Source organism: Aphelocoma coerulescens, chromosome 4 (assembly GCF_041296385.1).
Source record: "Aphelocoma coerulescens isolate FSJ_1873_10779 chromosome 4, UR_Acoe_1.0, whole genome shotgun sequence".
NCBI lineage: Eukaryota > Metazoa > Chordata > Aves > Passeriformes > Corvidae > Aphelocoma > Aphelocoma coerulescens.
Genome location: NC_091017.1, coordinates 51,647,733 through 51,671,532, shown reverse-complemented (window position 1 = coordinate 51,671,532; position 23,800 = coordinate 51,647,733). Strand labels below are relative to the sequence as shown.

Sequence of the window (23,800 nt, the reverse complement as noted above, 5' to 3'; positions counted from 1 at the left end):
TCCACAGCCCCTTCTCCGCAATGCATTTGTAGTCTAAATCCTCTTTGCTCTTCGCAAGTGCCTTCCTTACATTTAAGTGACTTCTTTTTTTTTTTTTTTTCTCTGAGAATTAAATGGATTACTTTTTATCTTGCCCTTGAGGGACATGAAAAACAATTGCTCACAATCCTTTTCTTAAGGACCCTTTCCACGTTTAAGCTCCCTGTCAGTTTTCTATTTTCCAGGCACTTCTTTCAAGTCTTCGCTTTGTGTCACAGCATATACTTTTAAGTCTCACTCGAGGTGCTCTGGCCCTTAATAGGTGGTGACCCACAGCGGGCTCTCAGCGGTGCGAGCCACTGCGGAGGCGATCCCCTTGGTGCCTCCATAAACTGCTATGACACCACCTCCAGGAGGGATAAGTGAGGACTTCAAAGCTAGGCAAATGGCTTTGTACCTGCCCTTTAAGGGATGCTCTCTCCGTTTCCAGCTCCCGTACCCAGCCCGGCCGCTCCCCCCCACCTTTCTCCGGTCCACCTTCCACTTGGGCTTACGCAGCCCCACGGCCCCGATCCCTCGGGTGCTCGGCATGGCAGAATGCTGCCCGTGAGGAGAGCAGCTCTCCCCGAAGACAGCACTGCGCACACATTCGCTCACTGGGCTCTGTCCTTCTTTCTTAAATCATTTTTGTTTTAGGGCTTCACGGTGAGCCCAAACGAGGCACCCCGGAGCGCGGCCCTTCCCCGGGGGGCGGGGGAGCTCCTCACCTGCGCCCATCCCCGCGGCGGCGGGGCGGGGGCGCGGCGCGGCGCGGGCGGGGCGGGGCCGGCTCTACTCCGCTCCCTCCCGCGGGGGCTCGGGCATCTCCGCGTCGGGCGCTGCGAGCGGCAGCCGCGGCGGGATGGAGGGCGCGATCCTCGCCCGGGAGCTGGCACGCACCGTGCTGCTGCTGCTGAGCCTCTTCCCCGCAGGTGGGAGCCGCGGGCGCGGGCGGGCGTGGAGCCCCGCGGGGCCGGGATCGGCACGGGCGGCGGCGGGGAAAACTTCGGCGCTGGCGGCCCCTTCCCACGGGGCAGCGCCGCGCCGGGGGTCGGGCTGCAGCCCGCGGTGTGCCCGACGTCGCCCCGCGCTGCCCTTGTGGGACGCCCCGCCGGGGAAAATAAAGTCCTTTGTCTGCCGTGCGCGGGTATCCGGGGCTGGGAGAGGGGCCGGCAGCGAACCCCTCCACCCTCCTCCATCTCCCCGGCCGGGCTGTTTTGACAATAAACTATCTGGGGATCAGTACAAAATGTCCCCGTGCTTAAGTGCTCGTTGAACAATGGGCAGGAACGAGCGGCCGCCGCCAGGTGTCCAGCGTTGTGCAGCGGGGTGCAGCGGGGTGCAGCCTCCCCGGGGGGCCAGGTGGGCTCCGTGCCTTCTGCGCCCGCCGGCGGGCCGGTGCCCCGGGTGCGGGGATCTCCGCGGGACAGGGCATCAGGGCTGGTCTGCTCCGGCACTGATGGTCCTTCGCGGTGAAGAGGAGGGCGATGGGTGCCTTTCAGGCCTTCGGGTGGTCAGCTGGTGCTAAAACTTTGGTGTGTCGTAGGTTCCCTTCCACTCCTTTCTAAAAAGGGCGTCCTACTTGCCTGACCTCACAGCCCTGGAGCACAGGTCTAATGGTTTTAAATACTGTATCTGGTTGCAGCTCTGGGCAATTTGGCACATGGCTTTCAGAGCCGCCGTGCATCTCCTTGCATCGTTTGTAGGCTTAGGAGGCTTTTTGCGGTGTCCAGGGGAAGGTGCTGTAAAGAGGTCGCTGCTAGACCTGGGGAGGAATTTGGCCCTGGACACTGAAGTCTGAAAGGAGATAATGTGAAAGGTTCTTTTGCTCCTTAGCTAGGAACGAGCTGAGTATCCAGGGAAGCGGTGCACAGCGATAGGTGTTAAACGTCTGCTGCCACCACCAGAGAGAAGCCTTGCAGAGCACCCTCTGTGACAGACCGGGAGGGTTCCGCCATCCTCTGCCCATGGGAGCAAATAGCACTAAAACACCAGGAATTAACAGTAGTGACAATTTACACTTCTTCATTGCAGAGCACTTCACTTCAGCATGTCTTAGTGGCTTTGTTTAGGTAACTTTTTGTGCTGCCTTTTGTTTATTGGTAATCTGAGTAAGTGTGGTATCTGGCAATTTGGATTTCTATTTCGAAGTACCCACATAGGGCTGCAAAATGCTGTGGCCACGGGAGTGGGAAAGTCTCCTACCAATAAGTTATTCCGAGAAAGAAATTTTTTTAAATGTTGAAATTATTAATACCTGCCAACTTTCTTTACTTCCTGTATTTCTTGCCTGCACTTTAAGGTTATCCTTCATCGTATAGTTAGACTGTCCTTAAGGAAAGCTTGGGAAACAGGTCACACTGGCAGCATCTCCTGGAAGACAGAGGTGCAGTTTCCAGAGTACTGGAGAAGCAAGGAGGGAACCTTTCTTATGATCCTTCCTCTCGTTCTGGGTTTACACACTTGTGGGAGACTTCAGGGACACATCAGACAAAAACTTGTTGAACAAAAACACACCATGTTGTAAGAAATAACTTGCTGCTGCAAAAGACAGCTTTCCTTGGGTATGTATGTGCATCATCTGTGTATCATGCAGATGTAGGAGTATTCTGGGCTAGTTTTGTGGTGCTGGAGGAGGTATCAGAGTGATGGTTTGTGTCCTGGCAGTGGCATAGGAACATCAGAAGTGACAGGCAGGACAGAGCTGACGTGCTGTTCTGGATTGCTGCAGAGCTACTATGACCCTGTGCTACTTTTGGTTTTGCCTCAGTGTAGACACTTGGCTGGGATGATCTCCCACAGTCCCTGTTGAGACCTATCCTGTTTATCAGTATACAGATTTATAATAAGTATCTTTCTTTGGCTGTTGGTCGAGAGCTACTTCCTTTGGTTGCAAACTGGGAAGGAGGATGTAGAAAACAGCTTAACATAGCTTCTCAAAGGGTAAACCATTCATCTCTTCTGTCCATAGTCCCTTCCTACTTTTTCTTGCATCCTAACATACTTCCACACTTCCTTCCATTTGGGGCTTGCCTAGTCCTCATTTTGATGCAATATTCTGGAAGGAGCTTTTCTCTCTGCTTCCCCTGTCCTCCCTCAAGGCTCACTTTGTTCCCCACCATCCAGTACTCTGCCAGAGTCTCTTGAATTTCCATCTTGGGGTCATGGAAGACTGAACATGGTTCCTTTCAGCATCTATCAGTGCAACTTTTTTTTTTTCCAATCAGCTGCAGAGTAATAGGAGACTCTTCCTGTGCCCAGAGGGAAGAATGTCTGTTTTCATGATGCTCCCCTGCTACCTGTCAGCCTTGAGGGAAGAAGCTTGAAGGAGGAAGATTGAATTTGATGAGGATTCTGATTGCTGTCATTGAGTCACTGCCTTGACCGCCCTCAAGCCGTCTGAGTATCCTTCCCTCCCCACTCCTGTTTCTTTTCTGTTCTCCCCTTCTTTTCCTCCCTCCCCTGTGGCAGTGCAGAGTCTCCTGTGCAGAAATGTGGCCTAAGGCCACTGTCAGGAGCAGAATGGAAATGTCAAAGATTGCTCAATATTCAACTCTTTTTCCTTGCACTACCACTGGGAACCCTCTCCCAGCAAGCGCGTAAGTGATTTTTGTTCGGGCTTTATAATAAAGAATGTGACAAATTTGGCAAGAAGTGAGACTCCCATTTGCATCCTGTTTAAATACCATTCATAGAGACTGAAGGCATTTCCATGTGCTTATTTTGCCAGAGAGAGCCTCTTGTCAACAGATGACTGCAGCTGTAGTACTGTTGGGTTGTACTGGCTCTCTGTGGGTTTTCCATCTTGTGGAAATCACTCTCCCAGTGATTGTCCAAACAGTAACATTTCTTTGCAGGTGCCTGAATTAAGCAAAGGATCCTGAGTCACCTCCAGAAGGGACATGCTGCACCAGGACACAGGTGGAATTGGAAGGGATATGTCTTTAGCACATGTAAACATGAGCTAGGACAGGTCTTGGGAGGAACATCTGAGTCATATTCCAGTCAGTAAGAGGTTCTCCTAGTGAAGCGTGTCCTTTTCGCTCTGGTCTGTTCTGAGAGACTAGTGGTATCCTATAGTCTTTGGATTTCTGTCTGAACTATAATTTGTTGTTACTGCAAGCTATTAGAAAGATTTTTAAGGCATATCTGGAGCTGTCAATCTGAATACCGAATACTAGGCATTTGTAGTTTGAAGGAAAGCTGCTTCCTGGTCTGAACAGTAAACAATCTGATGGAATCTGAAGGTAAGGAACAACAAAATCTGGATGAAACAAGAACCACACAGCATCAAAGAGTTTCAACAACATATATGTTTATCTACAATACACAATGACAGATACAATCTCCTATCAGTCTTGTAGAAGAGAGGCAGTAATTGCTCAAGGTTAAGCCACTTTTCAGCTTTTTTTCTCTGTCCACAAAGATGAATGCCATTGCGGAGATCAAGTGCTACACATTGTCTTGCTCTATGGATGGTGACACATGATTTTACAGATGTTGTTTTCTTTTTCATCTAGTACAAACATCTTCCAGGATTTTGACTCATTTCCTTAAGTCTCTTTCAGCTGTTCAGAGAATGGCTAGAGGAAATGAGGTCTGATATCCTAATGCATTGCATTTACTGTAAGTACCCTCTCACTTTAGGTACAAAGCTTTACCTTTTTTAAATTTCTGAATGTCTTTCTGACTGCTCCTGTGCACAAGAAACAACTTGCAGATGCTTCTGTCCCTTAGAAACTCAGCTCACCTGGTTGAGACTTTTCAGCTGTAACAGAGCTCAAGTGTTCATTGTAACCTTAGGCAGGAGAGAAGAGCTGATGCTAAGGCATCTAATGAAAGCGTGTTACATCTTTTGGTCATTTATTAAAAAAGTCTGAAGAGAATGCACATAGACATTATGAGACCTTGACATAAAAGGAAATTTTAAAATTACTAATATTCTTCTATATTATGGTATTCTGCAGTATTGTGCTTGGCTTTTTCAGTGGCTTTTAGGAAACTAGAAGGTTTTTTCCCAATAGGACCCTGTTTGACAATGAATCCTGCAAACAGTCATAAATGAACGTAATTTTACGCGTGTGAGCAGTCTCCTTGGCTGGCTGCCAAACCTAATGACAACTGAAGTGTATTGTTTGTCCACTGGCCAAGATTGCTGCCGTTAGTGATAAAAGCATAAGGAGAGTGTAAACATCTGTGTTTGAGGGGAGAATATGACTCCTATTTTCTAGGGGATACCAATTAGAAAGCACAGTAAACGTTATTCTCTCAGTGGATTTACTCTTGGGGATTATATTGATTTATTCCGAAAACACAGGTTTTCAGATTTAATGGACTTTAATGATATTTTTCATGTTGCAGAAGATTTTTTAACAGCACATAAGGCTCTTGACTTTTAACAGCAAACAGGCATGTAAATAACAGAAAAATTTCTAATGTTGCTACCACGCTATGCAACTTCTGGGCTGCTCCATAGTGATCATTCCTGGAAATTGAACTAAGATGAAGCCTCACTGGGTAACATTATGAGCTACAGGGTTTTTTTGTTACTGGGGGGGGGGGGGGCAACTGCATTAAATGTGTATAATTTTAAATGTCATCTTGACAGTTGAATCTGTAATCATGTAACACAATCATTAAATATCTGATGTGGCGAAGAATTCTCTGGTCAACTAGGCACTGACAGTTGTAAATCTAAGTGATAAAGAGGATGCATGGGCTGATTTAAGTTAAGAAGAGATGAAAACTGTGGCAGGCAAATGTGAAAATCAGAGAGATGCATTTCTTACAGGTTCTTTGCAAGCATGGCAAATGCCAGGTTAGTCCTACATCTCCTCTCTTTTCCTATCAGTCATGTTAAACTAAGCAGTGCTCCTCTGCTCATGCTGGGTGGCCATGCTCCTCATGAGAGACCAGAGGGCTGGAGCACGTCTCCTGTGAAGACAGGCTGAGAGAGCTGGGGTTGTTCAGCCTGGAGGAGAGAAGGCTGGAGTGGATTTGTTTTACAGAAAGGCATTGTGCAAAAGCCACACAGAAAAAAGAAGTCAAGCTTGTTGGTTATAACTTGTCATTCAGGGCCTGCATGCTTTGAAGGGGTGGAAAATCCCAGTGAGCTGTGTAATAGAAATGTTTGGGGTGTTCGCATACCTAAGCCGTTCAGAACTAACTAGATTCCTGCTGACGGGTATCATGAGATTTAAAACTTGCACTTGGCTCTCTTACTTAATCTGGTTTTTGTTTGGGAGTTAATGTCTGCACTGATGTCACATGTTGAAGGTTTTGCCTGCAGCCCTCAGGACTGGAAACTTCATTCTTGCTGATGAAATCTGAGTTTCTCATGCATTCATTCTTCCTGCAGCTGGTTTTCTAAGAGACACGGCAAGTCTTAGGAAGCTCCCATAGAACTCTATGAGTAAGGCTGGAGGATACCTGCAGAGATCTGGTCTGTCCCCAGCTCTTCCTTGTAGTCAGATGGAGCAAATCTCCCCACACAGACTTTGGTTCTAACCTGCTCTAAGGCAGATTTGTGCTTCAGAGTCTACCACCTGTTTTTTCTTGTAAATAGTTATTAAAGGTTAAAAGCTTCTCCTGATACCTAATCTCCCTTGCTGGTTGCTTAATTCCATCCTTTTATTCTCCTGGTCTTTTAGATATAATTACCTGCTCATCACCATCCTTTCTATAATAATACTGTAGGCATTGACAATATAAACACTTTGGCTTCTCTTTTCTATGATAAACCTTTTCCAACATTTTCTTTTGGAGTATCTTTTGTAACTCCTCCCCCTCCTGCTCTTCTCAGCCCTCTCAGACTTGTTTGCATTTCCTCCAGATATGACGTGTAAAATTGACATCTGACTGCAGATGAGAAATGCAGTGTTTCCAGGTTCAATAGTTACCTCCCCCTGTACTATGTGCTTCAATTTGATTCAAAGCATTGTAAATCTGATTTTAATCATGATTTACATCAGCCAACAGTGAGCCTCATTTTAACTGTTTTGCATTTGTACTTAATCATTTTGCAAAGAAAGGTTTAACCTCCTTTATTACCACTGAGAGTTTTAATTAAATATAGCCTTTGCAGTTAATGTTATACTTACTTTGATTAATCACTGTGCCTGTATTTAAGCAATTATGTAGCTTGTTATATATACACTGGTCTTGATTCTTCATGTGTATGTTTTAGTATGAAAATAGAAAATGCTGACATTTCTTGTATTAGATAATTGATTTTTACTGATGATTTGCATCGATTACAATGAAGAAAACAAGAATTCTGAAATGTTCTTCTGTTAGATAAAGAAATAGCACCACATAGAAGCCAGCCAATTCAGAAGAAAAAACTCATTGAGAAATGTTTTGAAATAAAGAATTAATGCCTGAAAGGCCTATCTGTAGTCAAAACTGGTGGTTTCTAATCACTATGCTACAAAAATTTTGAACTAGTCCACGTCATGTTCTCCTTATTCTTTGAATAGCAATGGAGAAAAACACTAATGTTTTTTTTCAGCTCCAGATCAGTAGCTCCTCTTTGAATCGACTAGTTGCTTAATTGAGTTGTACTGAATGAACTGAAATAAAGAAAATATTTTCTGTGCACATGCTAGGAAACTCCAGATGCCAAAGGCTGGTTTGTTGCTGCAGCACAACCTGCCTAAAGGTGCTCAGGGACTGACTTTGATGAATCCAGTAGTTAAGATTATCTTTAAAATGTTGACAGCAAATGTACAGCTTGAATAAATTTTTGCTTTTATTTTTTTAATAATTAGAGGAGCTGTAAGTTTATGTTGTTGTATTTTCAAAATCACTGTTGAGTATATTTACCTTTTAAAAGGAAAATTTGCATTACAAAAATGCTGTGGTTTTACTTTTCATGTAATATTAAATAATTATGCAGCTTAATAGGGTATTTTTACCTGAAATGGCTGTTTGTACGCCTTGTATACAATTCTGTGCTCGGATCTGATACTGAGGCATTCATTTTCTGCTGCTCAGTGGCTGGCTGATTCTCTTCTTTACTTTTGGTGCTTCTTTGTTTGCTACTGTCTATGTCATGGGAGTGCTTTCTATGCCTGGATGAGCATAACTTTTTAACTTTGAAAAGAAATTTTATTATCTTCCACAAAATAAAAGCTTCCTCCCAGTAGTGTTCATTTTAACACAAGCTGTTAAGGTTTCCTATTCCATAGCATGTCTGACTTCCAGGTATTATACATAAAGCTGCTGACTTTGCAGTAGTATTAATATTATCATACCTAGGTTTTGAGGTATGTACCACAATAAAAGAGGTCAAATGGAAGGAGCAGAATTAAGCCCTGTGGTCTCCTCCTATAAGCTAGATATATTCAGAGGAGATCCTGAAATGGGACTCCCTGTTTAAGCAGGCACTCGGGCTGCACTCACATTAAGTAGTCCTCTGTGTATCTCTCCTGGAGCAGGGAGGAGGACTACTTCTCAGTAAGCAGCTACCTCTGTATATGCAATTTGTGATAAGGCTTATAAGTAAACTAGAAAATAAAGTACAATTTAAAAGCAAAAACTACAAGTTGGACTTCGGCTGATATTAGAGATGATGTTCAACAGCTGAGTTTCTTACCTCGTTGCCAGAAGACTGAGGAAATGAAACTGAATTGTCAGAAATATATCCAAGTCTCTGTATTCAAAGCACTTCTATTTGAGACATTAGTGACAGATGTTGCTGGGTGTTAGTGTGATTGTCTGAGGTGAACTTTTTCACCTGAGGGTGTTCTGAAAAATGTGCCAATGACTCCTCCAGAAGCTGTCCCAGTCATAGCTTGAGAAGGCATATGCAAAGATACTTCTGTAATATGCTGGGTACCTCACTAAAAAACTACTTACTAGATTTGGTGTTGTCTGTAAAACAACCCTTTTACAAGAATTTTTTACCAACATCTTAATAGAAAAGTTTTAAGTGTAATTTAGACAAGGGAAATCTAACTTCTTGCACACTTACCAAAAATCTCTGAATAGATACACGTAATTTATATGGGCATATACGGAAATACCCTAAAACCTGCTTCTTAAAGGGATCATGTGCCATGTGCCTGCATGACATGATGCAGTGACTTTTATTTTGGTAACACAACAGTATAAATACCCTATCTTATTACTAAACCCAGAATTTTTCTCATTAATCTATCAGTTCTTTCAGTGAAGGAAAAGAGAATACAAAGTATTATGTACATAAAAGATAACTGTGTCTTTTCTGCAAAATTTGGTGAACATGTTAATCTGAAGGTCTTGTTTATTGCTGTAATCTTCTAGGAAAACGTACTGAACTAAATATCTAGAGAAAGTAAAAAGCAGTGTTCTTCTTTGTGGTATTTAATGTGGTCCATCATACAAGCAGTGATAACATAATTATGCAATTATTGGTATATTTTCCCCTCTGGAGGCCTTATGTAGATGATTACCAGTGCACCTTTTAATGAAATTGCTACTATTTGATAAAATTACTGCCAAGACTTGAAATAATTAGAATTTGCATTGCCAAAAGTCTTACATCTCCTTCCTCAGTTGAGCCTTTTCCAAATAGGCATTAATTCAGATGACAAAACGATTCACTGTTCTCCATTTTTCTCATTTCTCTTCATTAAAACTACCTTTTTACTGCATTTCAGAAAGCATGCTTTCAAGCCTGTGTTGCTCATTACAAGGAACATTCGTTCAAAATGGAAGTTGAAAGACACTGCACCTTTTAATGTAAATGTCAGCAAAGAGAAGTGAGAAGAAAGAGCCATTAAAGGAATAGAAGGGGTGCATGACAGCTGAATATGAATATGCTATGCATTAGTGTGCTTTTTGGTTCCTTCTAATCATTCTCCACACTTACCTTATAATTTGTTTATTTATGTGTCTAACAGCTGACAAAACTAACTGTGGGAACAGCTGGTTAATAAGTAATTTTGGAAATTAGAGGGAAGAAGGCAATAATTCAGAGTAAGGATCAGTCTAAATGTATAAATCTCAATACTGACAAGTGTTGTGGCATACAGTTGCTTTTTTTTTTTGCAAATCTATTTGTGTGTGTACATATATACATATTTATGTCCTCTGTATTTCTCTTTGAATAAGAATTATCAGGTAGTTGTTGTAAGCACAAACCATTCTAGCTTAAAAAAACCAAACCTGGCAGATCAGTCATGCATGGGGTTTGGTTTTATTCATTGATACATGTAGATTCCTTCGATGGTGGGAAGTTTAGGTATAAGAGACTATAGTGCGTCGGTGTAATATAGTGAAATGGATCAATCACCTAGTGCAGGTTGTCACACATACTGCTTCGAGGTAAGTGACTGGGCTACTGTAGTGCATGTGGTACTCCTTCAAAAAACAAGCCCCAAAACAACAGAAAAAGCCCCAAAGCCGTGACTTCTCAAGGAAAGAGGATTCAGGGAGGTACCATTCTCAGCCTTGGAAAGAAACATGGTGTTTGATCCTGCTGTAGCCATTTAGTATGTGTGCTAAACTAGAATTATATTCAGCTACATGTCTGCCTTTGACAAATGCCTCTATTTGCACAGTGAGGGATGCCTGTCAGAAAGGGCAAGCTGCTCAGCAGGCAGGAACAATAGCCTGTTTGCATGGCTGGATTTTCCTCACCTCCGCAAGGGAAATAAAGCCAGTGGGGAAGAGGAAGTTGTGTCTCTGTCCCTGGAAGGTGCAGTTGCTTTCCCCAGTCCCTTGGCCTTGAGGGAGTGTTGCACTTGCGTGCATAGGGCAGCTCTCACATGGTTTTGGAGGTCATGTAAGGAATCTGCTCTGCTAAGCCTGCTTCTGAAGTACTGAGCTGTTAGCTACATCACTAATTGGTGTGACAAGACCCCCTGCAGGAGGATCTGCTGGCTTCCGCCCACAAGCCAGCGATTGTCCCAGGTGCTCATGCTTATCCTGCCTGAAGAGCCTGTGAATGTCTCTCTTGGAGAGTGGGATGTACAGGGTCTATAGAGCTGGCTGGATTTGTCATCTTGCCACCTGTCTCTGATACTGGCTCTTCCTGATTCATCACATCTTGTTCGGAGGGCTGCATACATAACCTCTGTCCAGGTGTACCTGGGTGTCCCCTCAGTCTCCTGAGCTCTCTTCTCTGCAAGTGGTAAGCACCAAGTGCCTCTTACTTGTTCTGTGAAGTGCCTTGCCAGGGCATGAGGTGTGTCATGAGGCAGGTCCATGTAGGTTCAAACGCAGACTGTGGAGCTGAAAGCTTACTGTGGGGCATCACTGCAAAGGGGGGTGTCTCACAGCCACAGCCTCTGTAGTTCCCCATGCTTTACTGATGATAAAGACAACCTTTGTTCTAACCTCCTGCCACTTCCTCTCTTGGGTTTGCCATGGGTGGGAATCAGCTGGCTGGTTCCACACTTGCTCTTTGTGTGGGAGATCTCCATTTCTCCTTAATGCTGTTTGCAGATGGAGTCAGCTTGGCTGCGCCTTTGAGTGCTGCGCTGGCGAGCTCCCTCCTCCTGCTCTCCACAGTGCCCTTCCTTTGCCCCCTTCCCTTTCAGGGTGAGGGGGCAAGCAGGGCTGGGTGGGAAGACAGGGGTTGCCCTCATGCAGCTGGGTAAAAGTCAAAGCCCTCATTAATCCTCTCCACTGGTTTTCTGCTTAGTAATATATAGCTTGTGAGAACCCAAAACTTCAGAGTGAGCACAAGCTTGTGAGCTCTTAGTGTCTGCTTGGAAAACACGGCATTGAAGAGTCTGTTGGTCAGCAGATAGCACTGACCTTGTGAGATGGGTTAGAAACAAACCGCTTAGTTCTGCAGGGAAGCTTGATCAGCCTAGACTTAAGTATGTGTCCAGTGACAGATAATTTTTCAGTCTCTGAAAAGAAGTTAGGGCAGAGGAGACAGTCAGCAAGGATTTGTGTCATTCAGATATGCTGAGAGTCCGTGACACTTGCAGGGACAGTCATGTCTTGGGTATTTTTTGTTCTATGTCTTTGAGGAAGACACTAGTGTAGGTGTTGGTGTGGATAGTTTCTTTTGCTAGCCACCTTTTCCCCCACAGCCTGGCTGAAATGGGATCTGATGTAGCTTTCAGATCAAGTAATTTAAAACTGACATTTGCCATTGCTAAACTTTTCATTTAGCATAAGGGAGAGTGTCTGTTTAGTGAAGTGGAATAAAACAAGTAAGCATATGATAGCATGTCTCCTTTGAAAAATCTGGGAGATTTATACATCAGAATAAATTTAAGTTGTTTCAGTGTGGTTAACATGCAAGTTTGACACTTTATCTTTTTCCTTGGGGCATGAAATGGCAGGACAAAGAAAATGTAATTGAAAGGATCTACATTCATGTCCATTATAGCATATGTCAACTGTCATAGTGGCTTTAACAAATAGGAGACAGAGTTGGAAGGGTGATACTCTTCAATTAGACCTGTGTGTAAATACTCTAGAGAAGATTGAGTAGGCTTCTGGCTAGGACCTCTGCACTTGTGTAAAAGAGATGGTTTTGCTTCTGCTCTTCTTTCAGACCTGCAGGGGACTTGTGTGTCTGAAAACATGTTCATTTTTTCCAGCAGTGCTGGGTATGCTGAAAGAGGATATTACTTCCCTGCAAGCCATGTCTTGCTGATATCCCTGTACCATTGCATCTACAGCAGTGCCACTACTTTAACTGATAAAGCATATCTCTTGTTTCTGCTCTCTTATGTTGTTGTAGATGAAAAACCACGGTGAGCGAGGTCTGTGTGATAGCCCTTGAAGTGAAGGCAGTGCCCAGAATGCATAGGCACTGAAAAAAATAGTCTCTCCAATTGTATCCAATCCCCACAATCTTAGACCAAAGTTGTGGACATTGTGTCACTTGAAGTTTAGCTCCCCTGTGCATTTATGATAGAAAAGCGTTAACTGCTTTAGAAATCATGGTCATGGTCAGGTCATAGTCAGGTCATTGTTTTCGTTGTGCAGTGTTTGTACAGCTTACATGATGATGACTATGAAAGTTATGGACAACTACGAGGGGAGAAGGCAGAAGCTCAGAAGAGCCTGCCATGCCCTTTCAATGTGCCCCAGCCCTTGAGGAGGCAGGGTGAGGGATTTGCCCTTGCTGAGCAGCAATGAACCTGTTGGCAGGGCGCTGCCAGTCCTGTGGGCTTGGCAGAGAGGCTGGTACTGGATGTGAGCAGTTTGTGACTGCACTGCAAAGCTGCGCTGTGCCTCTGTCCTGGGAGGTGTTTGACACAACTCTGAAGTTGAAGGGCATGGGATAAGGCCCAGGGTTTTTTTGTTTTTATTTTTCTTTGGAAGCAATCTGTTGTGTTACAGAGCTGCCACAAACTTCTTGTTCCTTTTAATGTTTAGATAAGAGTTGAAAGAGGAAGCAGCCACAGAGAGACTAACCTGTTGGGCTAAGGTTGTGCAGGAAATCTGTGGCAGAGCTGGGAATAAAATCCACAGTGCTTGACTCTTCATCTTATTCCATGGCAGTCCCACATCCTTTGTTTGCTTGGCAGCTGGAGATGGTTTCCAGTTGCTTGCAAGCTTGATGTGGACTTGCACCTGATGTGCTTTTCCATGCTACAGCAGTGTTGTGCTGAGGCTGAAAAGCTCCAGCATAAACTGTATTTTTTTTCCCCAGGATGGTTCACTCCTTAGCCAGAGCTTTTGTTGTTTGCACATCCCTTAATTGTTACAGGAACATTCTGCTGTCCTTAATCATATCCCTGCAATTTGACCTGCATTTCCTATCAGTATTATCTAGAGCTGTTTGAATTTCTAATTCCTCCAGCCTGGTTTTCCAGATGTTCCTTCTGCATGCAGAATTCACAACTGCTGTACTCCTCCTCTTTCCTTCCTCTTCCTTCATTTTAATATATTCATATATTCTTTTTTTCAGTTACACAGCCTTGTTTATAAGTGATCCCAGCATTGTAGTTTTTAACTCAAGTTTGTTATATTACAAGCAGAAGTTAGGGTTGTGGAAGCGAAGCTCTTCAGCTGTAGGACTCAAATTTAGTACATCCAAAATGGATCTTTGGCTGTCCAACTCTGAGCTTAGCAGTTTATTTTAGTTTTTCTAAATTGTGACTTATTAAATATTTGCCATTATCGGTGTGTTTTTGTTAGCATATAGTAACTACACATTCTAGTTGCCCTTGAGGACAACTCTGAGGGTCATCCACAATCCCAGTGTGGTACTCTGGCTATGCAGTGTATGGGGAATGTTGAGTGTGTCATGGTGGGATCCACATTCTGTGATCAACAGTGGGATCATCTGCCCCACTTGAGACCACAGGACCCATGTGAGCAGAAGACAGGTTTCCTCTCTTCTCCTTGCCCTGAGTTGTTCCCCTGCTCAGGTGGACCTCACTGAGATGGGGACACTCAGCTGAATATTGAAGTAGTAGTCCACCTCCTTTTCAAAGGTGTAAAGAGGTGGAGAGAGAATGGAGAAATGCCCAGGTGTGGGGCAGATAACAGATTAAGGATGCCTACCCATGCCTGGAAAACTTCAGTGGGAACATAGCAGTGTGTTCCTTCATCTCATTGCTCACTGTAGTCGTGCTAGCGACTGGTAAAGCCATGATCCCACCTGGGCTGAACACAGAGCTCTGGGAGGAGACAGCAAACACTGTATCCCATGGGGTTTGGCACTTGGGAGATCTCTTACTATCTCTGATGTATATACTGCCAACACAATTGATTCCTGAATTAGGAGTCTTGGTGTCATGGCTGTGATTACATGGTTGATGTTACTGGAGTCCCTGAGAGCAACAGGGACCTGGAAAGAGCCCTATCACTTGGGTGCCATACAGATAGAGCAGTCTCAGATGTGAGTCTGGGAAAAGATGATGAGAGAGCAGATGGACACATGCTGTGGGGATTAGTACACCGGATTACAAGTTGTTAGTTAAACTCTCAGATTTCTGTCACTTAATTATTCATCTAAAAAGAAGATAGTCATTCTCATCTTTCTAAACACCATTTTAATTCTCTTTTTAAAGACAGCTGATATTTTGGTGCATAATACGAAGCAAATCTAATAGTCATTGTGTTTACAACTGGTTTTCCTTACACTGTCATAGTTTTCTTGAAGAGACATTATTTTCAGAAGGCAAAAGAAGAAGGCCCTTTACACTCTGGGAATCCTTTGCACAAGGCATTATTCAGTTTGTAAATTGTTTTGCTGAGAATTCATTGACTGCGTAAACGGAACCATAGCAAAATCATCTCAAAATATGAGTGATACTTCACCACAAGTGTGCTTATTTCCTCTTCTTTTTTTTTTTTTTTTCCAGTTCTGGTACATAACATATTTCTTGTGCATCTGGACAGGTCATGCTCTGCTATGTTGTTTACTACCTTCAAAAACTTTTCAGTAACTTACTAGATAGTCCTGATAGTAAGTGTTGCAGAAATTTGAGCTCCTAACTTGAATGGATAGGATGAGAGCTAGGGGAAAGAGTATGTAAGAGTAATAAATATTCAATAAAAAGATGAAATTATGTTTTTCTAATCTTTCTGGCAATTATTTTTTGTGGGATACTTTTTTATATGTTGAGTCATGTGAGTTTATGTAGGGGATTAGTGGAACTCATGGAAAATTTCTGGTGGTGCTGGAAAAACAGGTGCTGGTGGACTCGTCTGTTGGGTTTAGCACTGGTAAATCTTCATCCAAGGGAGATGGGGAGAGGACAAGGGCTTCCTCCTTCCCCCAGACCACAGACAAAGTAATTAATCTCTGCAGGTGGTCTGACCATCCTTTGCTTCCTACTCTGTGGTGGATTTGTCAGGAAGAGGAGCAGTTACCTGACCTGGTCTTAATCCAGTATATAGCTTAAGAATGACTAAAGCCGTGAGATGAGTGAATTAAGTCTGGAGGGTATAACCTCACCCCAACTACTTATCCAGTTGTTTTTCTTGAACGTCTGTTGTTATCTGTGTGGGTAGGGAAATTCAGCCTCTGAATGGAGCTGCAGAGTGTGGTTTTGCATGTAAGTGGTGTTGGGTTTTGAAAAACGTTGCCCCCGGCTCAGGCATGGCCATTACATGTCCAATCCAGCTGTGCAATGCTGTTCCGTGCTGTGCATCAGAGGGACATGGCAGTGAGTATTTGTAGGACTATTGAGCTGGCCTTCATGAGGGGAAGTGTTTGTTACTGCAGAACCTGTCAGAATTTACACACAACGCAGTGATGTGTATGGTTTGACAGATCCATCCTCACGTAGTCGGTCAATTACGACATTAATCTTTACACTGCTACCTCTAACGGGTCTGTTTTCCGCTGCAAACCTGTTGGTTTTGACCTTCAGACCCCTTGTGCCCTAGGGTTGGGTGCCTAGGTGGGTTTGGGAAGAAGGAGAAGCCCGATGTTTGTCTGCAGGACTTTACAGGCCGGTTTTGTCTGGGCAGTTTGGAGCCTACACTTAGGCTGTGTGTCATTATTGGGCTGTATAAATACCCAGGAGGGAAGTGGAGGGAGCAGTTCAGCAAGCCAGGCTGGCTTGGCATTTCCTCAGAGGCAAGTAAATGAGTTTGTTCTCCGTGTAGCCCTGGACACTTGGAATGAAGCCACCTCTTGCTGCAGCTGAGGCTGCTGCCGAAGGAGGGGGAGCACGGCTCGGGCCAGCGGGCCTGGTGTGCTCATCCCTGCTGCCTGCATCGTGCCAGGGCTTGGGAGCTGAGGCCAGGCCATAGCAGCACGTCCCCTCGTGCTGGTGAAGGAGAGCTGCCCTGTGGCATGATGAGGGCATATGCTGGTATTTGCTCCATGTCAGGGGCTGTGTGAGCTGCTCAGGACCGTGCTCCTTGAGACAGTGGGCAGTGGGGGCCATCCCAGTCCAGCTCCATGTGCACCTCCCTGGCGGAGCCCGGGCTGAGACCTTGCTAGCTGCAGGCATGGAGTGATTCCAGTGAAGGTTGTCCACATCTTTTGCTTTCTCAATCTTCCCTGACTCATCTTTGAAGCTAGTGCCAGAATAGCTATACCACACCACACTTCTGTTTTGTGCAGGTCATGTAATTTGCCACTTGAAGTGCCCTGTGGTCTGTGGGAAGCAGCAGAGAAGTCTTCCAAAGACAACCCCATGAAGGACTTGCATGGTCTTTCAGGAGCCCTTCTCAGAGATCTTTGTCTTCTGTCTTCTCACATGCCAAAAGTTCCTGGCTCTGATCTGAGGGGTTTGAAAATCAGAGGTTTTTTGCCTCAGCCCTGCAGTCAGGCGCGTCTTTGCCCAGGGCGAAGGATTTTTCCAGCGTTCCTGTCTACTGTGCCATTGCTGACTTGGGACTTGTGCTTCTGCAACCTTGGACTTTCACTCTTCTTGTTTGAGCTACTGTACCACATCTCAGACACACACCTGCAACTTTGAGGTAGCAGATTTGAAATTTATAGGGGTTTTTTTTCTTCATTTTTCTGGTGATTTTTATTTCTAGGGTGGTTGTTTGTGCATTCAGTCATGGAAGCATATATGCAGGATTAGTGGACCTCATGTGGAAAATTACTTGGTAACACTGGAAGAATGAGTGCCAGTTGAGTTTAACACTGATAAATTTTAATTCCAAGGAGGGCTCCTTCCAGACTACAGACAAAGTAATTAGTGTCTGCAGGTGGTCTGACCATCCTTTGCTTCCTACTCTGTGGTGGATTTGTCAGGAAGAGGAGCAGTTACCTGACCTGGTCTTAATCCAATATATAGTTTAAGAATGAGTAAAGCTGTGAGATGGATGAATTAAGTCTGGAGGGTATAACCTCACCCCAACTACTTATCCAGTTGTTTTTCTTGAACGTCTGTTGTTATCTGTGTGGGTAGGGAAATTCAGCCTCTGAATGGAGCTGCAGAGTGTGTTTTTGCATGCAAGCAGTATTTTCACTGGCATGACTCTGCTACTCCGCATGGATGTTGTGCAGTCTTGTACAACTCTGTGACGTGAGCTAACAGCACAGTCATTGTAAGTTACTCGTAGGACTGAAGAGCTACTCTGAAAGGGGAAGGGTTTGTTACTGCAAGATCACCTCAATATTTGCGTATGTTCTTCTGATGTGTAGGTCCATAACAGTGAGAATTTCTCTGGATTTTTGACTGTGAACTTCATTTTTGTAGGCTCACTAAGACTTTCAAACCATGGGTATGCTAACTCAGCAACCCCCTGATTGCCTTACCCTAACAGTAGAGCCAGAAAAGCCTGAATGCGCTCCTTTCTCTGTGTAGACAGTTGGGAAGTAGTTGGGAACTGTGAACTGGAGCTGCTGATTCTACAGAGCTTTATTTTGTAAGAACTTTTAAAACATTGTGTTATGGCGTGTTCAGTGAAAAAGAAGCTAAATGGTCAATTAGAACAGCTTTGGTGACTGGGAGATTGGTGCCTCAGTGAAACTAATTTGGTAGTGTTGGGATGAAAACTTGAAGAATATTTTGGATAATTTTTTTTTTTTAATATGAGAAATGTTGAATTGGCACTTCAGGTGAAGAAATAAGCAAGTGTGGAAAGCATGTACTGATGCCTTCATTAAACTGGACACTTCTAATTCACGAGTATGAGTGGAGCATCTGAATACATGAGAGCAGTTATAAAAAGATAACTCTTGAACAAGGAAAACTTTAGTTCTTGGCAACATACTGAGTAAATGACAAAGAATGATTAAAAGTGCTGCCATGTAGGATCAGACTCATATGTTCTTGAATTTAATTTTTAAATAGCTTGGGTCTGTTCCCATTCAAAAGCCAAAACATTGCAGAGAGTGGTGCATCTGAAACTTTAATTTCAAAAGGTTTTTTAGAGGCCAGTTTCCACCTGCACAGGTTATTTTCTCTGTGTGCCAATGGTCTCACAAGCCAAAAGGTGTCTGTAGAATAACACAGTGCCATTGCAGCTTAGTATTTTTAAGAAATAATTCCCAAAATATTAGTTGCATGTATACAGCTATAAATAAAATTTTGTTGCAGAAGAAAAGAGAGTGTTGTATTGACAGACATTCTGTTCTGTGCTTTTTTTTCCAGGTGGTTCGCTGTCCCATGTAGAGTCTTTACGGGTTGTGAATAAAGGGGAGGAATTAAGGCTGACGTGTAACGAGGAGGGACCTGTGACATGGAATTTCCAGAACTCGGACCCATCGGCAAAAGCAAGGAGTTCCAATGAGAAAGAGTGGTACACCAAAAATGCAACAGTCAGAGACATAGGCAGATACACATGCAGAAGCAAAGGGAGTATTGTCTCCTCTTACTATGTTTTTGTTAAAGGTAAATATCAATGAAGGCATTATTTTTGCTTCCCTTCCTCACCCCCCCATCTTCACTCCCAAAATAAGAGGACAGTAAATGTTGGAGGAGGGAATGAGTTTGAAGTACAGAGGCAGAACAGAGTCGGGTAGAAGAAATCTCCTTCCCTGTCCAGTAGGAAGAAACCTTGCTCTCTGCTTGCAATGGCCTTTGTCAGCAGCACAAAGTTCTGGATAAATTCTTCTTTACATCCCCATTAATTTTGTGGTCAAGCTTGTCTGAGCTCCCTTTCTAGACGCTACCTAAGTGACCTGAGTCTGTTGTGTGAGTCAGTTATACTGTGAAGAAGTAAGAAATAAGTAGAAATGTCTTTTTAATTCTGTGCCATCCATCAGTATGGAGTCATGTAAGGTTTAGTCCCAAGCTTTTAATTTACTGAGGCAGTTAGCCTAAAGGATTTGGTCTTTTGAGACTGTCCTCCGAGGCTTAAGCCAGCAAACAGTGATGATTCCTCTGCCTCCTGCTTCTGATCTACCTTGTGACTGATCAGAAATGTTTCAGACAGGAAAAAAGTGCTTCTGCTCTGACACATTTCTCAATCCTTTATAGCTCTTCTTTGTTTTCTTCAGATTTCTTCTCTTCTGATTTATGTCTGCATCAGCTGCCCCCAAGCTCACAGTTTACCATGCCTGGCACTCCATTTACTTTCCAAGGAAAATAGTTATTTTGCTTCCCCTTCCCATAAATCTGGTGGTCTCCTAAACTGTTAATAGAAAAAAGGTCCTACGGTATCCACTTTCTTGAAGACAGCATTACTTGACCAACAGGGGTTGTCTCAAAAGAGCCTCCTCTGAACCCCGCTAGTCCTTTGAGAATTACTGCAAGGTTGTTCTCTGAGACAGGGAGATACCAGCATAGCAAAGCACAGCACAGCGAAGGTTATTTTCTCCAGGGAAGATATCTGGTATAGTGGCCACACAATTTAAAGAGTGCTTCTTTAACTGCTCTGGGTTCTCCAAATAGCCATGCAGCTACCATGGATAAGTTTTGTTGACTTTCTGTTTTTCTCTGAGACTACGACTAAAGGAAATCTGACGTGTATTTTACCTATATGTGGTAAACAGTGTTGACTTTACCCACATGATTTTTTTCCCGAAGGTCATGGTAATTATCCCAGATAGCTATGATCATAGAGATGTTTTTGTTTTCCATTACATGAGTGACTCCTTCACCTTAGGATAGCAGGCAGCTCTCCTGAGCATGCTTACTACACATCAGGGAAGTTGTGTGGCCCTCATACAACACGTTGCTATTTTTTTTTGTCTCAGTTGTGTGAAAAACGTGCCACCTTCACTTTGACAAGTTCCTGGCAGTGAAATAAGTATGTTTGTGAGGTTGACCATCATTTTGCAATAGGCGTGGTTTAATGACATCTTACACCACCTGTAAGATGCTGCCGTATGCTCTGCTGCTTGTGGGGTTGCCACAAGTACCCCTTATACTTTTCTGCCTGTGAAACTGTGAGTGAAGAGAGAGTAGGACCAAGGACCTTGATCCTGCATAGTGACACATAAAATGGTGGCATCTGTTGATATCTTACGTTCTTCTGAACCTACAAAATCCAAATTTCTTCTTTTTCTGTGACCAGGAGTGACACAGTGTTGACAGACTGTGGATGTGTACCTGTTTCACCTTTCTGTTACGGCAGAAAGCACCTGTGTTGTATCTATAAAAGCAGCTTTTTTCCTGATCCAAGCAAGCCTAGTTCAGACTCCTGCGTAAGACAGAAAAATGTCTTGATTTTGATCTCAAGTCTTTTCAGATGGAAGCAATGATAAGCACCACTATATCTTGTGTTGGAAACCTGCAGTATGCCCAGAAGGCAAGTGCAACCCAAGATGTCCCTGGGGTAGAAGGCTATGAAAGGAAGAACATGAGCATGAACAGCCTTGTTTGTGTCTGGATTCCCCATAGGAAGTCTTTTCATGTCTTCTGACTGTGCTATTCCCTTCGAGAGGGGAATTGAAGATGCAAGGGGAGCACCTCAATGATGTTACTTTCTCCAGTCAAGACCTTCCCTGCAGTTTCAGCTGTTAGTGAAACAGGTCTTTGTTCCTTCTATTTTCAAAAATGTCTCTTTTTTTTTGGAGTTGTGGGGAGCCGTACTGTCTGCATAATGAAGATATCTTGGTTCTGTCTGTATTGGAGAAAAGGGGACTGAGTAGAAAGCAATCAGTTATCTCTGTTAGCAGGGACATTTAGATGAGCACTTTTAATCCATCCTCTTCCTGCTCAGCAGTGACAGCTAGTCATAGCATTTCTTTTAAGGTCTCTATGTGCAAAATGTCACATTTTGATTCTGTTCAGAAATGCTTTACTTTTTTTTCATTTCTTAGTAGTCTCCATCCTCTAATTCTAGACTGATGCTTCAAAACCTGTAGTTTGTGGGGGCTTCTTGGGTGGTAGTATCAAATTCAGCCAAAGCTACACCCTCACTCTAAGCTAGAAACCAGCCAGTAACTTCTCTATTCAGTGATGAGGAACCCCTTGATATAGTGAATTGCTTACATAAACATCCCAGGCTTCATTTTCAGCCTGGTACTTCTTGTCTTAAACCAAATGCACATTGTCCATTATCTTAACCAAATTCTCTCAGTCTTCCTTGTTAAGCCATGGTTTGTTGATCTGTAATCATTCAGGTTGTAAGCATGTTTGTAAAAAAGAAAGAAAACTTTCCTCTCTGTTTTTGTTTTTTTAATTCATTCTCCTCTGTAGAGAGGGCAGATGGAATCTGAAATAAACTTTTACAGAGTGTTTGTCATCACACATTCCTTTATTTATGTGTTTGCCAGCTTCTTAGCATTTCAAGGTCATGACATATCATGGGCTTCAACTTTGGTTGTAAAAGTGTTTGAAGTACTATATGTTTGTGTGCTGTGGTTGGCTGAGATGAAATGCTATAGGAAAGTTACCTTGTGAAAGATGTGATGATGATTTTTCAATCAGATATGCTGTTTGTATGCCCACGTTTTCTTCTAAGGAGGCTAAAAATAATCTCTGCTTTCAGGGAGCTGAGAGAGAGAGAAGTTGTTTGCTGCTTCCTCTGGTAACAATGTGTGTTCATTTAGATTATGTATTTTACAGAAGTGAAAAACCATAATTTAGGTGCTTTTCAACTTCCATTTGCTCATAAATTTCTTCCAAATCCTCCCGTGGGCATGAAACTTTACAGCCCTGCCACTAGCTAAAAGCAAATTACTTTTAGTGGTCTGTGAAAATCTGTTTACTGTTGTGGGGATATTTTGGACCTAAACAAGGCAAAAAACTCCCTCCATCTCCAAATAAAAAAAAGCAGTAAGATTATTTTTAGTGCGAATGATTCTTTAGTGTACCTGGTATTGAATGCTACTGCACGTCTCCTGTCATGCTGCTCTTTTACGACAAAATTTAATGTCTCTTGGTAAACATGAATTAGGCAATACTCAGTTTTACTGGCTGAAAAGAAACTCTCTTTGACAAGTGCCCAGTTGTAGAGTTAGGGTCGTCAGAAGTTCCCATGCCAGCTTCTCTGACAGATCTTTGTGTTTCTTTGTAGATCCAAATGTGCTCTTCCTTGTTGATTCTCTGATCTACGGAAAGGAAGACAGTGACATCCTGCTAGTGTGCCCACTAACAGATCCAAATGTTGCGAATTTCACACTGAAAAAATGTGATGGCAAACGTCTCCCCAGAAATATGATGTTCATTCCCAATCCCCAGAAGGGCATTGTTATAAAGAACGTACAGAGGTCATTCAAGGGCTGCTACCAGTGCTTGGCCAAGCACAATGGAGTTGAGAAGATATCAGAGAAGATTTTCCTGAATGTGAGACCAGGTAACACAGGATTTTTGCCTTCTTGTAGAGAGCCTGATTTTACTCCTCACCTCCCAGGAGATGTAGAGAAGGGCTGTGTGTGAAACCTCACTGCTGTCCAAAGGAAAGTGGTGAGCTTAGAAAGCTTGTTTTGGGCCAGTTGTGTCAGGGCACAGATTGATCTCGTGACACTTAACTTGTGGCTGTGCTCAGAAGGTTTGGCTATGATGAGTTTTGTTTTCTGTTCCTGGTGATTTCCAGGCTTTTTTTTCATCATTATAAGAAATGTGGGTTATGCTGTTAAATTCTGAGGGCAAACCAGCACCCTGAGGTTTGGACAGGTTTGAGCAGGCAAAATTATTTTGGTGCCTGACTCCTGTGTATGTTGCCCACAAGTGACAGTAGAAGGAGCTGACTGATGGCATTAAAGAAAAGGGATTTGGTGGAGAAGCAGAGCTTGTGGAAGGAGAAGGTCTTTGTCTTCTTATTATTGGGTGAAGATGATCACAACAGCTGTGTGCACAGATCATGATGGGGACTGCGTTGTGGCTGAGCTGCTGCATGCAGCACTACACTTGGCAAACCTGTTGGTGATACCCTGCACTTGACCTTCAGACCCCCTTGTGCCCTAGGGTTGGGTGCCTAGGTGGGTTTGGGAAGAAGGAGAAGCCCGATGTTTGTCTGCAGGACTTTACAGGACGGTTTTGTCTGGGCAGTTTGGAGCCTACACTTAGGCTGTGTG

The 23,800-nt window shown here is 43.6% G+C and overlaps 1 protein-coding gene across 1 annotated transcript in view; it reads left to right on the top strand.

Moving 5' to 3' along the window:
* Window positions 1–880: 880 nt before the first annotated feature.
* KIT (KIT proto-oncogene, receptor tyrosine kinase) overlaps window positions 881–23,800 on the top strand; it is a 55,800-nt gene continuing 32,880 nt past the window's right edge. Inside the window, exons 1-3 of the mRNA XM_069012167.1 lie at window positions 881–950; window positions 18,987–19,226; window positions 22,801–23,079. Coding sequence (XP_068868268.1) covers window positions 881–950; window positions 18,987–19,226; window positions 22,801–23,079 — 589 coding nt within the window. The remainder of the gene's footprint in view (window positions 951–18,986; window positions 19,227–22,800; window positions 23,080–23,800) is intronic.